This window comes from Xenia sp. Carnegie-2017, unplaced genomic scaffold (assembly GCF_021976095.1).
Source record: "Xenia sp. Carnegie-2017 unplaced genomic scaffold, XeniaSp_v1 HiC_scaffold_6, whole genome shotgun sequence".
Lineage (NCBI taxonomy): Eukaryota > Metazoa > Cnidaria > Anthozoa > Malacalcyonacea > Xeniidae > Xenia > Xenia sp. Carnegie-2017.
In genome coordinates this window covers 8,033,281-8,049,990 of record NW_025813526.1, presented here as the reverse complement: position 1 = coordinate 8,049,990, position 16,710 = coordinate 8,033,281, and the positions used below count along the sequence as shown (strand labels likewise).

Sequence of the window (16,710 nt, the reverse complement as noted above, 5' to 3'; positions counted from 1 at the left end):
TTAAATTCGAGTCGTAATCATTTTCGCTCAGCTTTAAATTCGCGCAATTTATTTCTAGCGCACTTTGTTGACAATTATTGCGGCTTTAAATTCGCGCAAGTAGTTTTATGTGCTCGTTCTTTTTTGGTTTGTTCAAAGAACTATTAATAATTAACGCATTTATATTGAGCTTTCTTTATGAAATACCTCAATATTCATCAAAAAACGATTGGTGGCCTCAAAATGGCTTCAAAATAAAGCGTGAATTCACTATCCCAACAAGAACTAAAAAAATGTAATAAATGATATTTGCCTAACAATATACTTAATAAGTCAAACAAAAGTTTAGCTACAGTTCAAATGGATCCTCTTTCGTTGTGGCTCCTCCAATGCGAAAAATCACACCTGATCATGTAACCTTTGACGACAATGTCCTTGTTCGATTGCATGTAATCATAGAACTGCACTATCCATTTTGCGTGAAGTGGTTTGAGCACCCTAATTCTCAAATCAACAGAAACTTTATCAGGTTGAATACCTTTCTCTATTTGGGCTTGGACTTGCTCTGAGTACCCTGTTTGCGCCTGGTTTCGAAGGAAAGCTTTGCAAGAGCGATTGACCGTTAAATCTAAGGGCTGCAGGTATGATGTCATATTGTTGGGAACAGGTATCATCTTCCCATTATTGTCGGAAATGATCTTCTTTACGGCATCCGTCCATTGTGCTTTAAAAACATCCGTGATCAAAATCCATTGTTTTGTTGCGCGAAAACCAAGCTCTTCTCTAATTTGCTTAACATAGGGGATAAGAATGCGATTGACAAATTCAATTGCTTTCGTTTCATTTGGCCAATGATTTTCCGTGTGGGTAACGTGGAATTCTGTTGGAAATCTGAATTTAGGGTGACACCGGTCTGTTTTCCCCTGGTAGATTAGTTGAATTGGCTGAAACTTTCCCGACGCGGTGACTGAGAATGTTCCAGTAATTTGGCGATAATCGGCGCTATCACTGATCGGCACAAACTTCTCGTTAGTTTTGTCCATTGTATACTTGCTGATGAGGACAAACGGGAGAGGGGTCTGGTCAATGTTTATAATGAGATCGTCGGAACGTCATAAGCGGTAACCACTTCCTTAATACAACGATGAAACGTGAAGCGAATTTCTTTTAAGAAGCCAGGTGATACGGGTTGTTTTGCAGTTGTTGCTCTACGTTTACTGAAACCCAATCTTCTGAAAATTGACTGGTACCATGTATAGTGGAATTCTAGGGTTCCTCAGTTTCATTTCAACAAAGACCGATCATTAGCCAGTACTATCCCCTTCGCTATGGAAATAGCAATGTTGTAATTGACAACACAACCGGCCGTTCTCATGCTTTTGATCATGGCGATAACTTTCTCATCGATGTTCTCGGGTAACAAGTTTTTGCTCCACGATGTTTTCTTGGCAATTGTTCGAGTTCAGTGCGCTCTTTTCGTTCCTTATAGTACGATTTGACAAGTCCACGAACAGTTGACTCTGGTACGGAATACGTTCTTGCCGCCGGTCTTATTCCATGCACAATTCCCCATTTTGCAATTTCTGCTCGTTGAAAAGCATCATATGCTCCATATTTGCCCCTCTTTTTCTTTGGTTCTGGAGCGTCAAGAAATAATTGCTGTTTTACTGCATTTTCTTCGGCAGCATTTAATTTGTTGTCAAACGACGCGACCGAAATATCGTCTTGGGAAACCTTTTTGAAATATTTTAACAGAGCCATGTGCGTTGATTTCCCGCACAATGTTTTCTGTTGGCAATACTTGAACGGTAGAATATGTGTTGCGGAAACATTTGACGTATTCGGCAATTAGTTAATAAGGAAGTAAAATCAGTCAGTAAAATAATAATAGAACATCATATCTAACACCTAAAGAAACGTGACTCATCATTGACTATTGTGTTGGAGAAATGGAAAGCATTTGCATCGTGTGCAATGATTTCACAAAATACACTTGTCTAAAATGCAAATAATTTGTTTGTAACCGAGGAATCAAGTGTTCAATCCCTGCATCTGAAAACTATCCTGGATGGAAAAGTGGTTCGGGTGTTGCTTTATGTGAAGCGTGCGACGCGAAAGAAAATTACGCATCTGATTGCTTGCTTCAGGAAACACGCGATTCAGGAACGGATGATTCTAATTCAGTGAAACTGAGCCCCGAGGGGACATCGTTTTCTCTGGCTTGCGCATCACGAGGTTTTCATGAATACAGAAAAATCTGGGCTCCAAGAATCAACCAGCAGTTAATAATAAAACCAGAATCAGGAAACCTATTCGACCCATATGCTATTGGTCTGTTTACGAAAATCAGATGCAAGATTGAACCATTGTCACTGGTCGGACATTTGCCACGAGAGATTTCCCGATTTTTCAAGTTCTTTTTTGAATATGGGGGCAATATAGAAGCATGTGTGTGTAACATCAAATTTCGTCGATCCCCATTACCACAAGGAGGCTTGGAGATTCCTATTACCCTAACAGTCATGCAGAACAATGCAAGTTTTAGGATATACAGCAAAATGCAGGCATTCGTGACGGAATACTACGTAGAACCTGAGAATATCCCGACTGAAATTGTACAGGATGAAAATGAAGACATTTTTGATTTTTAATGTTACCAGGACAACTAAAAACATATGTCAATATGTATATGGGTTAATAAAACAACTGATTTGCATAACCAACAATGAATGACTCATATTACACTACAAAGCTTTTCGCGCGGATTATATTTCGCGCAGTACTAAAATTCTCGCACTCAGCGCTGCGTGAATTCTAGTACTGCGCGAATTTTAATACAAGTAAGGTAGGTAATTTTTGAATTTCAAACATCAGTCGCGCGACGGATTTGACATACTCCAGATCCGCCCCTGAAACAATGGGTGGCAATTGGCATATTATTTTTCGAGTTTTTATGATGCAGGTCAAAAGCAATAGAGAGGAAGCATGAACAATAGTCGTATATCTGTAGCAAAGGAATTCTGCCAAAGTTCACATTTGGCAATAAAAATGATCTGCTACACTTAACGTCGAGTTATCCCAGATCTAATATTTATGTGTATTCTGATTTTTAAATTGCACAATATTCGCAAGGATTAATGATTCGTTTGTAGATTCATTATCTTCGCAATGTATTGCACTTTGTTGTAGTTTAAACAATATACAAATCTAAGAAACCGTACTTGTAACTTTGTCTACATTATATATTTCAACCGACTCAGCCGTTGCTTGAAGTGACCTGGAGTACACGTGGCAGTAATTCTACGTTTTTGTGGCTTGCCTTCGTTGTTTACTATACATTTACAGCTTTGTTAATCGCTTGTGAGAATCACCGGTCATATTTCCGGTTATATAAAAACAGTTACACTACCACCTTCTAGTTGCTATTTTCAGAAACAATTATTAAACGCTTTTAAGTGTTTTGATGGCCTGATGCAAACACTTAGGAATGTTCTAGCCTTCGTCTCGCGTTTTGCACACTTTTCCTAACTCTGTCTTAGTTCCCGTGTAAGTGGATCAGACCATCTAAACATGGATGGCGTTTAATAATTGTTTAATCTGCTTCCCCTGATCCACATTAAAAATTCAACTAAAGAATGTGCAAATCGACCACTGTTTGAATTTGCTCTTCCGAACACAACAAAGTACTGGGATGTTCCGCATCGAAAATCTCACTCAGGAACGCACCCCCCTGTATAAATTAGAGCTCTTCTTGAATTATTGAAATTAGCCAAATGTAACACGTGAACACCGAGTATTCTTTTTTGGAAAATTTTGTGCGTGCTTTTTTTTGGAATTGTTAAGTGATACATCCTATTGGAATTGTAGAATTGATAATATATCCGGGCCACTTCGTTTTAAATTTCAGGTTTTCCAAATGTTTAGTGAGAGCGTTCGAATTTTTTATCATTGGGTTGGAATGAAAATTCAATGTTTCGATGCTTGAAGAAACGTTCGTAACATTGACTGAGTCGGACGCCCGTAGAAATGGATGAAATATCCAATAAGGGTATTTATGTACTTAAGTATGCTTTGTCTATTCAAATTTTGACTTAGTTTGTGGTATTTACCTATGTAATGGTTTTATCTTATGCACATTTCTATATTTTTAATATGACGGATAATTATGAAAAAGCATTGGCAAGAGCGAAACGTGCAGAAGAAATGTCTAACTTGGAGTCAGAAGAAGAGGGATCTCGAAAGCGAAAAAGAACAAGTCTACCACATTATTTGAATAGCGACGATGGTAAGACCAATAGTACTAGCTTGAATGAATTTTTGTCCATTTTGGTAGTCGTCGTTTACTTCTTATATTTTAGTAACGGATTATGATTAGAAGTAGTTTAGTGTTATTAGTTTCTCATGAATGTTATGGTTGAGTTCAATTACTAAATTAGAATACTAATTGCTTGCCGACTATTGAAAAAAATCCGATCATAACTATGTTCTTACTTTTTAACACTTCCGTACCATGTGTTAAGTAACTACATTGTTTTGTTTCTTTTTTTTTGTGCTCGGGCTCTTGTTCTTGCTTTGATCAGGATCAGAAATCTTATTTAAAAGAATGTAATGGAATGTGTTTTCAATCAAGTGCACATATTTAAATATCCTAATAGCTTGTTACCAGTTAAATGTGCTCGCAAAAAAGACTCTTGGCCTTTTGGTAAGTTTTTAATGAAATTCTGGACGTGATTATTTGTGGTGTTGCAGAATGTTTTTGATAGACTTCTTTTAGCAAACATCGTCATCCATTGGAGAGAGAATCGATTGATTGCACAGTAAACATGTGCAGCTTTGTTACAGTTTTGTCAAAGATCTCTTACCCGTGCTAGTTAGTTTCCACGCTTCGAAATTAACTAGTGCGCGAACATGTCAACCGAAAATTGGGTAAATATACAAGGCATGCAATTGGATGGCGTGAAAAATTGGAAATACGACAAAGCTGGAAGTTGCACGCTATTGACAAACTAACATTAGATCCGACTTATGTTTTATTGTTTAATAAACCATATGTATGTCATTGTGTATTCATTCTTCAAACTATATAGTCCAACTGTCATTTTGGGAATGTTAATTGTATTGACCGTTGCTGTGTATCTTTTGGAAAGAAAAAGAAAAAGGCATTGGGGCACAATTGTTTAATCAGATGTATGCAGAAATTGTTGAATTTGAAAAAGTTAGTCAAATATACATTAAAAACGTAATTAATCCATGTCCATCATATGTTCAATGTTCAATTTATAATAATGATGAATATTTACACCCTCATCATTCTCCAACTGTCTGATATTTTTTGCAATCCTATCTTGAAGATTGTGGAGCATTACTTCTTTTACATTTGCACGATAAACGAAGTATGTTGGATGTTGCATTGCTTTTGGTACTGAGACACGATCCAATGTTTCCAACATTATTTGTGCCAATAGAATGATGTGCAGGCCTTGAATGTTCATAATTCTTGTTGGAATAATATTGGCATATGCCAAATGCCTTATCAAGTCTGTTATCCAATGCTGAATATTGCTTCTTGAGTTGAAGAAACCCAACTTTTCACAACGTCTTGCCATGTGAACGTCATGTTTGACCAATCAATTGATGAAAGAAAATGTTTGCGATTGCTTATGTGCTCGGTGTTTTAGAGCCGAACATCCAATCAGCTTCTTGTTGAACAAGTATTTAACTTGTTTATAGAGTATATTTAATTGATACATGCATGATGGTATATAGTCTGTTGTAAAACAATTCGGTTTTCATTTGCAATACAATAGACGTGCGTTTTAAAACACCAGCCAATTTTTACATTTGCGGGCAAAGCCAATCTGGTAAGAGTCATCTCGTTAGGTCGATGCTTTATAATTTGAATGAGCTGTTTCACCCACTTCCAAGTAAAATCATTTACTGCTATGGCGAACATCAGATGGAATTTGACGAAATTTTTAAAAGGATACAGAATGTAATTTTGGTTGAAAGGTTCCCTGACAACTTGACCGATATTTTGGTAGGATGTCAAAACTCTTTAGTCATTGTAGACGATCTTATGTCAGAATGTTCTAATGATCAACGAATGTCTGATTTATTCACCTGTTGGTCACATCATCGCGGGATATCTGTCATGTATTTAACGCAATATTTATTCTCTCCAGGTAAACAATCAAGAAAGATAACCTTAACTCTCATTATAGGATCATTTTTAAAAACACGAGAGGTTCTCTTGGTATTTCAACTTTGGCCCATCAAATGTACGCTGAAAATGTCAACTACATTGTGGAGTCGTTTGAAGACGCTACGACTCGCGTATACGATTATCTCATACTCGATTTACATGAATTAACCACTGACAATTTGTGTGTCAGAACAAACATTTTGATGACATTTTCATTGCCTGATGAAAAGCACATTGTGTATGTACAAAAGCGATAAGCATCTAAAGAAACACTCATAAACGCATCATGTCGAAACGAATGAAGAACTATATTCTTTATCTGCCAGTTCTAGCTAAATCTAAACCAAAAGTTCGAAAGGCGATAATTGAGCACGGAGTCTCCGACGTTACTGTGTGCATATGTGAATGTGCTATCAATGTTTTAAAAGCAACTGTCCCAGTATCTGCCAGTCAAGAGCGACTGTTGTCAAGGTACAAGAAACACCTGACAGCGCTAGCTAACAAAAAAATCTCACGAGCAAAGAAGAAAAAACTTTTGAATAAGAAGAGAGGAAATTTACTAACTGCTTTACTGTTGCTTGATATAAGTGTATTGGGAAGATTGCTCACAAAATGAAACATGTCAAACGTAAGATTCTTGTTGCTGAAGATGTATCTAACAGATACGAAAACCAACAAAATCTTGAAACTAGTCTGATCATGATGAATATAATGAATAAAGATTCGCAGCTCTCACATATTCTTCAAGAAGACGACGTGAGTGACGATCAAAGACAAAGACTTTTTAACGCAAACTTTGAACAATTCCTTAAATTGAAGCAACAGAAAAGCAGATACCCGTGGTACGCGTGGTAGACACTGTTGATGGGAATGAAAATAACTCAATAAGCGATAATGAAAATCAGACATTAGTTGACTCTGTCATTGTACAAAGTGTGCCAAAAACTATGCGTGGGCGGGCGAAAGCAATATTGCAGCGTCTCAGAACACACCGAGTATAATATCTTGGGACGGTTCTGGACAAGTCAAATTTGAGGGAGTCACCATTTTGCAATCAAACATAACAGATCTAATTAGCGATGCTGTGAGAGGAAGGAAAAATTTTAATCCTCAAGGGTCCAAAGAATTCTTTCGTGCTTTACAAAAAATAAACATTCCTCGAGATTTGGTTAGGAACGATATGAGATGGAAGGAGGCTCAAATGGAAACTTCACCACGTAAAGAAAACGAAACATTTTATCCTAGTTCATCAAAAACGAAATTGACAATGCCCAAAGCTTCCTCTACAAACAAGAAAACACATTTACGTTGGTTAAGCTATAAATATGTCTTGTAAAAGATTTTTTCTTTAAATAAATATCGCAGTTGATATCAATTTCCTGATTGTTGTCAATTAGAATACGTAAATATAAAACGCAAGCAATTTAGTTACACAAAGAACTTTTTCATTGATATTGAAACACTTCAATCTTTTACAAAATAAGTTTGTACTTGAATGATTTCCTTCGTTAGGAATTACATTAGTTTCTATTTGAACATGTTTGTTTATAAAATTCGATATTTCTTATGGTTTTTAACAGTATTACCATCAAACATGTCTATAATTTTTCTCATATAATGGCCTCGCACACTTAGGCTTAGGTAAATATACAATATTGTCCACATACATCGGTCTAAATACTTCATATTTTGGGTGTAATAAAATCCCAATCATAATGTTTCAAATAGTCTCTAAAGAATCTCTGGTGGCTGTCCATAGCTGTCCAAGTATTCGGCTTTTCGTTCAGACGGAACGTAAAATGCAACCCAATGACTTCAAGGTTTTCCGCTGATATCGGTGTTTGCTATAAGCCCATTCAAATAGCTTTTGATTACTTTAGGCAAACGATTGGCTCGAAAAACACCAAGAGATTTCTTGCTTCTAACAGGATCCGATCTCAAAGCCGACATGATTTGTGAGGTGTCCATTTAACCAACGTAGTCATAGACAACTTTTCTTTCAGAGTCGATGCACATTATATTTTCAAACTCGCCATAGCAGACAAGACTAGCAGCATTAGTTGGTGCTGTTGAGAATTGTACGTCATTGGCAAGATTTCCTTTTTGCACTGTATTAAAATGTTCACCCGTACTACACATATCAGGCGTCAAATCAAAAGAGTACAAAGCAAAACCCCTTGGAAACTCGTCACGAGCAATTTATATTGAATATTAGTGAATGTTCTTGAAACAATGTCTCCATATTTTCCTTGAATATTAACTGCCTTTAGTAATTTTACATTGACGTCTCCAACAACTTGCGTTTGTACGCAGTTGCAATATACATACGTCATGACAGAACCGTGCAAATCAGAAGCATAAGGGCTTTCAGTTGTTTTCGAAATCTCTACTTATTTTGCTCCAAAGCCGAGTAAGAACGACAGTTGTTGATTAAATAATACTTTGTAACCTTGTATTACATGGTGGATTGCTGACAAACTGCACGGATATAATTATTTAGCACTGGAGTTTAATTTATGCACGTTTTAACTGACGCGTAATTTGACGCGCAATATTCATTGGGATAAAAAGGATTTGAGTCTATAGTGCAGCTGACAGTTACCACATGCTAACCAGGGCGAAAGCTTCATCATTGTATTACTTTATTCTATCGGCTAACCTGTATTGAAATTAATGTAGATCGTGAGGACCCGGCAAAGAAGTGAGTTCATGTATTCTCGTTTGGTATACTGTTAAACTGCACATTTGTTAATTATACTATATCATTATTTACTAGATCGAATAAAAATTATTTACTTCTAATCTATACGATTCCGACTCACGCATCTATCGGACTGCTAACCTGAGAATCCACATGGACTTTAACTTTTTGTGTTCGGGGCTCAAAACTCAATTGATTATTTTCCTTTATTTTGTTGTCAAGAATCTCATTAACTGCTTTTACTAGGTCGATAGCTTTTTCATACAAGCCATAGTCGACAATTACCGGAGTAGGTAGACCTGGCTTGTAAGTTACATATATATGTGTATCCAAACTTTTTTCAACGTGTACCATGTATGAGGATATGTAATTGAATACAATCCTACTTCCCAATTACCATTTAAATTCACAACGTGAGGTAATTTTACACGATAACCAGAAACTTTATTATCTGGAAATACAGGCAGAGATGCATTACTAGGTAATGTCAAATAAAAGTGTGTTCCGCTCATCATTGATATAAATTGTAAAATGAAAGAGATTAAGCATACAGTTACGTTTTATAAATGTATTTCTGAAGCAGGTAGCCAATAACAAAATTTATTTGATTAACCCGACCACTTTACAAAGGGACAAGTGGTGCATTATATAAATTTCCATAAGTATAAGTTGGGTGAGGAAGTAGTGCGGGAAGTGTCTGTCAAGCCATCTTATGGTATGCTAATTTTTAGAATGTTTTGTAGAATATGAGAATTGAAGCATTAGTAACAATTTATTTTTCATATCAATATGTAGAATATGTTGAACAGGTAAAGAATATTCTATTCATGTCTAATAAACAAGAACTTTCAACTATAATGGAAAGATATAGAGGAAAAACACCAGAACCTTTGTGCAGCCAGTTTCCCACCAAACGATCCAAGGCTGAGGCAATAAAAAAATATGTTGCGAGGAGCAAGAATGTTAGTCATGCACTTCATGCGTGCTTTAAGTATGCGATAATGGTATTGTTTACAATTATTTTAGGATGTAATGATCTGCATTTTTTCCTTCGTGGAACAGCAAAGACAGAAGTTACAAGACCTAACAGATGATGCGGATCAAATTGTAAATAGCGCTGGGAATAAAAGTACTCGCAAATGTACTAAATGCAAAGCTCCAATGAAAGAACATCCTCGAGGTCAATGCTCCACTGAAAAACAATAAATTGAGGTTGGTAGATGATAGGACAGTGGTCAGACATCGCTTGGAGCCTGTCTGGAATGGAGAAGTAAGGCACCTCCTTCCCACCACCAGCCTGAGGGTTCACCTTAGACAAGTGATAGTACCCTTTAGCCTCCGTATCTGGGCACTGATATACACACCTTTCCTGATGATTACAGTATTAATATAACATTGAATGGTATGTATACTTGTCAGTTTGAAGATGACTTTCTCACTCTATTGTGCAACTAATTAATTTTCATGAATAATTTTTTCATTGTAGTTTAATGCCCAACATGCCCTTTGCGGATGCAGTGCACTCACGTGCGAAGACCTTATAAGATAAATTCATGTGGCTTGCTATTTTCCATTTTTACATTTATGCTATGATTTAATTCCATATATTTTTTCTTTTGTCTTTTTTCCCAGACTGACATTGAAGAAAAGATTTTCTTTCATTTAATTCTTTCAGCTTAACCTCTCAGTAGTTGCACCAATTTGTTTTTATTTTTTACTCTTGTTTCAAGCCATTAAACTGCATGTCAACTTATATAGTGCATCCATGTATCTCCTATTTTGTTTTTATCTAGGCGTATTTCCTGACCATTCTAAACTCAGCAAAGAAGGTCAACAGTCTCTAGAGTGCACAAGTTAAAGGACATGGGACATATATTTTTTCATGTCGCGATATCATTCATTGCAGTTTAGTATTCCGTAAAACATTATTTTTCCGGTTTGAAAATATATATTTAAAGCGCAATTTAGAATGAAAGTTTGCTTATTTCAAGGGCTGTTCCGCCATCTTGAAATGAGCAGCCAAAATAATTATATTTCATATGTGACGTCACAACAGGGAGACTTTGTCGCTGATGAATATTGTTTATATTGCAAATTGACAAGCATTCTCATTTATTACGCAAAGTTTGGGACTTTACACTGCTGTTACAGCACTCAAAATGGAAAATATTAACAAAGATGCTATGGTTCAGTCATATATGTTTGAGTCAATGCCAGATGAATTTGTAGAGAGTGAGAATTCTGACTCAGAAAGTTCTTCGTCGAGCGAAGTAGATGATCAGATAGACGAGGAGTTTGAAGCTATGTATAGTTGGCGTAAAACTTCACTCAGTTGCTGTAAATGCGGCCATTGTGAGTTTATGGCAAAACGATTGAATGCTTTTGCTTTCATGAAAAGCGGTTGAATATGACGAATATGATGGCAAACTTAAATCGGCACAGGATGCAGGCTTGTCTTGCGTGACTGAACTTGCTTTCTTCAATCAAAACATATCGGCAAATGTCCTTGAAATAGATACTTGGCAGTATATTGAAGAAAACAGTCCGTTAGGTGATGACGAACTTGCAGTCATACAAAAAAATATACCGTCATGTTGCGTATCGAAGATGTTCGAGATGGATTTTCCATATTCTTGGCAAGAAATGTCGAAGGCCATTTCCATCTTGCATGTACAAATGCATACGAGGGAAGTATTGGTCATCTGATGCACTTTACACTCATTTCAAATATGCCAAGTAAATTGAAATTGGATTTGAGGTATTTGCGATTTCAAGGCTTTTAAATTTTCATCATGTATTGTTGCATTTCATGGTTTGGCAACCACAACTTTCCGTACATGGACGATTCTTATTCCTACAATAACATCGGCTTGTAGCACATTTTCCCTTGCAAAGACATACTTTGTCATTTATTTTATCGTCGGGCAAAGCAGGCGTTGTAAATCTACTGTGTCTGCGAAGAATGACTTCATTTTTTGGCTGCCTTTGCTTCCCACACAAGTATGTTTCCACAAGTGAGGGAGGTTCTTTCGGAAGCAATGTTTTTGCATTCTCCAATGCTATTTTTGTGGTGTTGAAATCTTTGCGAAGTCTCAGACACTCAGTCAGAACATCTTGCACATAATCTGAAAATTTTAAATGTATTTTGCATTAACATTTTGTCATTAATGATTCTAATTTGTCTATTAATTCTTACTGTAGGTAGGACAGTCGCTTATTGGTTTGGCCACAGCTTTTTCTCCTTTGTGAGCTTTAGGGTATGCAACTGACCATCTTTTATCACCTTTTCGTGTTGTTGCTTGGGGTCTACTAGCATTTTCATTATAATGTAAATTTGCACAAAATAACCTGAAAAATTCACAATGGGTAACTGTATAGGCTGGAATAACACATTACTCTTTATTGGTCAAAGCAACCCTTTTTTAAAGTAAAATATGTGAGAAAAAATGCATGTTTTCACCTGGCCATGATTGAGTGATATGGATAGTATGTATTTTTGATGCAAAAGATTATCAAGTGAATGCTTTGCCTCCAAGCCTGATGTTTGTTGGTGACTTGACAACTTTCTAACTGCACTTATCAATCTTGGTCTTGAAATAAGTTCAGTTAGTTTCTTATGAGCTGCACTACCTTAAAAGTATAAAGAGGTCAGTCTTATGAATAGATTGATAGGAAGCAAGATTATAATATACATGCAAATGCTTCGAGACCTGTTAAAGAACAGGTGCCCCGTGCACTTATTTTTTTTGTGTATAGTGATGAAGTCTCCATGAATGAATTGGAGCTAGATACTACCCTTTACCTTTTTTAACCATTGCCGTTTAGTAGCTTCATGCAAGCATTTGGTAAACACCTTGTTGTCTTCATGAGTATGAATATCAGCAATGTGATTTGCCAAACTTTTCCACTTTTCTTCTTTTTCAATTTCAGTGCTGCTGGAGCTTGCCACCCAATACAAATGATTTATGATGGACTGTTAGATAAAGTTTAAGATATAGCTACAAGTATCACTCATACTTCTCTGGAATGGCATGATATACATTTTTTAAATGTAGTTACCCCAATCCAAGGCTTAATTGCACAAAATTTCTTCTTTTTTACAAGTTTAAGTAACCTCTTTTTCTCTCCTAAAGGTTCAATTTAAATACATCATACTTCATCACATGATTCACAATTCCAGTGATTTGATTCACAACTGATGCACTTATATTTGAGTGATTAATACTTGCAATTAGAGAATTAGCTGCACCTTTGGCCACATGCCAAACATCATAAACATGTTCTATTTCTGGCTTCTCCTTAGCCATGTAAGATGTAACCTGGATGTGTCTGTCAGTCACAAGCTTGGTAATTTTAACATCACCATTTTCAAGGTATGCAAGTTGACGCTTGATGGATTCTAGCTCCATGGCGTTGGAATTCTTGAGTTCAGTGCTCTGAGTATTGATAAAGTATAGAGAAATATCATACGAAAGAAGACTATATTATATCAACGGAATATTTTCGGACGATCATTATAATATGTTAATAAGCTCTGTCATTACCTTTATGATCTGTGTATCAAGTATGACATTGTTATCGACGTCCAAAGAACTCCCGGAACCAAACAACCCGCTGTGACCTGGGCTATCTACTCGCATATCTGACGCAATACAGCAAGTTTGTCCTTTTAGTTTTTGTAACAATCTCTTTTTCTCACCACCCCAAACATTGAACACGGCAGGTATAACATACGCCGATTGCAATCTTGAAAATTCACGACGTGTGAAACATTTTATTTTCAATGCACTGAGAAGTCGAAGAACCTTAGCCCATTCTAGCCCTGTGGCCAAGATGCCTGAGGCCAGCATCAGGTGAAATACCGGTAGTCTATTACACAAGGGCCTGTGCACCATGTAAAGCTATGGGTTTCGTCTAGTAAGCATTGAACAGATATTCTGGAAAAGGTTCCAATGGTGTTTGCTACGCTAACAAGGCATTTACTACCACATTTAGAGCAGCGATCGAAACATTCAACCAGGGAATCTTCAAACACAATAAATTTCCTTTGATCTTGCGGAAGCTTGTTGCGTGACAAAATCTTACTCGTGCATTTAGATTCTACATTGCTGTTAATATTGTCTTCGAACTCTGAGTCTTCACTATTTGTATCTCCAAGTACGAATTCTTCAGTATCTGTATCTTGCTCCTGATCATATTCATTTCTATCATTTTTGTCCACAGTTTTGGAAAATCTGTTATCGTCAAGACCAATATCAGATGTGCCAAATGGCAACTGTACACAACCCAGAGTGGCTTTTGTTTCATCTGTCTGTGAACTAGTGGATGTCATTTTTGCCTTTTTGTAAAAGGTCTGCCTTTAGTCTCTCTGCCGTTATGAATGTTTGAACAGCGACACTTTTAAATTGTTTTTGATTATTGTAGCATCTGCACGGCTTTCCAATTTGTGTCGCTTTGTCTTTTTTATTTTGTGTAATTTTTCTTTTTGACAAAGAACTAGCATGGTGCGTTGTTTGGATTAAATCTGAGTTCTCATGGAAAATAACCTCCCCACGAGAACTGCATGCATCTGCGTATACAATTTCTTCTTCGACTGGGGCACATTTGTTCTCTATGTATTCTCCTACCATGGCATCAATATCCTGTCATGAAGCAAAATAGCCAGAAACTAAAGTTAGCAAGTTTCTGTGAAAGTAGAAATAATTTCTTTTCCTAAATATTAAAGACTTTTTCACATTTTACCTTTCTTCTCGAGTGACTGCCTGTGCATCGACTCTTTGCAGTTAGTTTTTCAGCATCACTTGCGGTCTTGGGTTTATTTAATGTGGGTATAGCATCACCCTTTAGCATGGCTTTCTTTTTCCCCGAAAAGTTAATTGAATTTAGAAAAGACGGCGAACAGGATGGTATATAGGCATCGTTCTCAAAATGCAGAGAGCAAATAGTCGAGTTCTTTGTAGGTTTGTAACCCTTTCTTTTACAAAATTCAATCCAAATTTTTTCTCGTTTTTTTTCATCTGTATTTTTTACGCCGTTTGGGAAAGTGAAAAAATGAATAGAATTGTCAGAATTATTTTTGCTGTTACTGTAACATCCATATACTGCGCAGTACATGATCGCTGAAATCTTTCGCACAATCTGCCTTCTGCAATACGACTCTAATTCATCAAATTTGTATGACCAGTTCATACACCAATAACAACAACTTTTCCGAACTCCCGAACCAACGCTTGCAAGCTATATTTATGTATAATTATTCGGAAGTGGTTTTTGGGCGTCCACATATGACGCACAACTTTACCATCCCGTTTCTACCTACATCCTACCGCAATGACGCATTGCGGTGAGGAAGTGTTCTCTTAACATGACTATACTATTTTACATCAACATAATATCCGTTATATCATATAATCTATAATATGACACAGTCACACACTACACAACATAACATTACAATTTACAACAAAATCTGCTGTCTACAAAAATACAATTCTTAAAACTTTCTTCTATTTGTAATCATCTCTCAGACTTTGGCGAATATGTTTCATGAAGCTTTAGCTGTCATATTTGTTGATGTTTTTAATCGTCTACGATTTCCTACGAGTGGAAATGAACATGGACACGAACAAGCTCCGATACAACCATACAAAATGTATACTGAATATATAAATATATAACTTATTTTTCTTTATTTATTTCATTATATATATTGCATGTACATGATGTAAAAAAAGTGTGAAAAAACGTTTTTTTAAGAATAATTCACAATGACTTCATCAAAACACATATAAAAGTATATTGTGTTACCAGATATGCCTCCCAGTTGTGACGTCATTGCATAAATCTGCATATCACATTATATTCAAAACAAATCAAAATGGCCGCGGAACTTTTAAATTGGAGTCAGAAAAACCTTTGTTACATGAAGACAAAAACTTTGGTTGAACTAACAAAGGTATATTATAAGTCTATGCGATATTTCCCGTTAATTAAGCCTAACTTAAAATATACGTCCCATGTCCTTTAAAAGACCTTTCCATCACCGCCCCAATGATGCTATGTAACCTTTTGTGTTATCACTTGGATATGCTTTCCGAATAAAGTGGTAAACGCAAGCAGGTAAAGGCCGAGTATTCTCCCATCCCATAGACCCAATAAACCATCGCATCAACCATCTGTATGCCACCGCTCTCAAGTACCTGAAGTAAATAAAAAGGTTGGACTAATTATTGTTGATGAAACAATGTTGATGATAACATTGTTTCTCATACAATTTACAATCTTACATATTTAATCATTGTGATGCTTGGAGGCAATAAGCACGATCATTCCTAACTCTCAATAGTGGTCCGAAGTTTTCAAGGACAGCCTCATGAACTAAAGATCCAAATTTGGCATGCTGGGTTATGCATGATATTTTCTCAACGCTGCCATCGAATGTCATTATCTGCAAAGCTGGTCCTATTTCCTTGCAGCATCTGTACTCTAATGCGCCTTCTAACAAATTGGTATGATAGCATTGACAATTACACCTGAAACGTGGGAGCATTTTGTTAATAAAGTAACTTTATGTATATTACAAACAGGAGAAAACAGCAACTTACCATTCACCGAGTGGAATTACGCCATCACTTCGTTGTTCTAATGTCGCAGGGAGAATTCCATCGGGATTATCGGGAGTATGCACTTCATCACCATCTCCTGCGAGCGGTTCATCGTCATATGCGAAGTCATTCAAATGCTCGACATAACCCACGGATTCCGAGCTAGGATCAGATACGCATTCAGTCATCGAATTTGAATTATCTGAGCACTGATTTGAGGCCAT

General features: G+C 36.5%; 2 protein-coding genes and 1 long non-coding RNA gene across 3 annotated transcripts; all 3 read right to left on the bottom strand.

The window, feature by feature from the left end:
* Positions 1-11,762: 11,762 nt before the first annotated feature.
* LOC124457846 lies at positions 11,763-12,164 on the bottom strand. Its single transcript, XR_006952832.1, has 2 exons — positions 12,079-12,164; positions 11,763-12,007 (listed from the first exon to the last, which is right to left on the bottom strand). It is a non-coding gene; the product is annotated as an uncharacterized LOC124457846 (long non-coding RNA).
* Positions 12,165-12,526: 362 nt separating this feature from the next.
* Positions 12,527-13,754, bottom strand: LOC124457845. The gene is made up of 4 exons (XM_047008026.1): positions 13,427-13,754; positions 13,132-13,318; positions 12,942-13,009; positions 12,527-12,855 (listed from the first exon to the last, which is right to left on the bottom strand). Exons 1-4 carry the CDS (start codon positions 13,730-13,732, stop codon positions 12,667-12,669), a joined length of 750 nt encoding a protein of 249 aa, XP_046863982.1. The 5' UTR covers positions 13,733-13,754; the 3' UTR covers positions 12,527-12,666.
* Positions 13,755-14,200: 446 nt separating this feature from the next.
* Positions 14,201-15,179, bottom strand: LOC124457061 (THAP domain-containing protein 1-like). The gene is made up of 2 exons (XM_047007353.1): positions 14,625-15,179; positions 14,201-14,524 (listed from the first exon to the last, which is right to left on the bottom strand). The coding sequence occupies exons 1-2, from the start codon at positions 15,069-15,071 to the stop codon at positions 14,201-14,203; spliced, it is 771 nt and encodes a 256-aa protein (XP_046863309.1). The 5' UTR covers positions 15,072-15,179.
* Between the last annotated feature and the right edge of the window lie 1,531 nt (positions 15,180-16,710).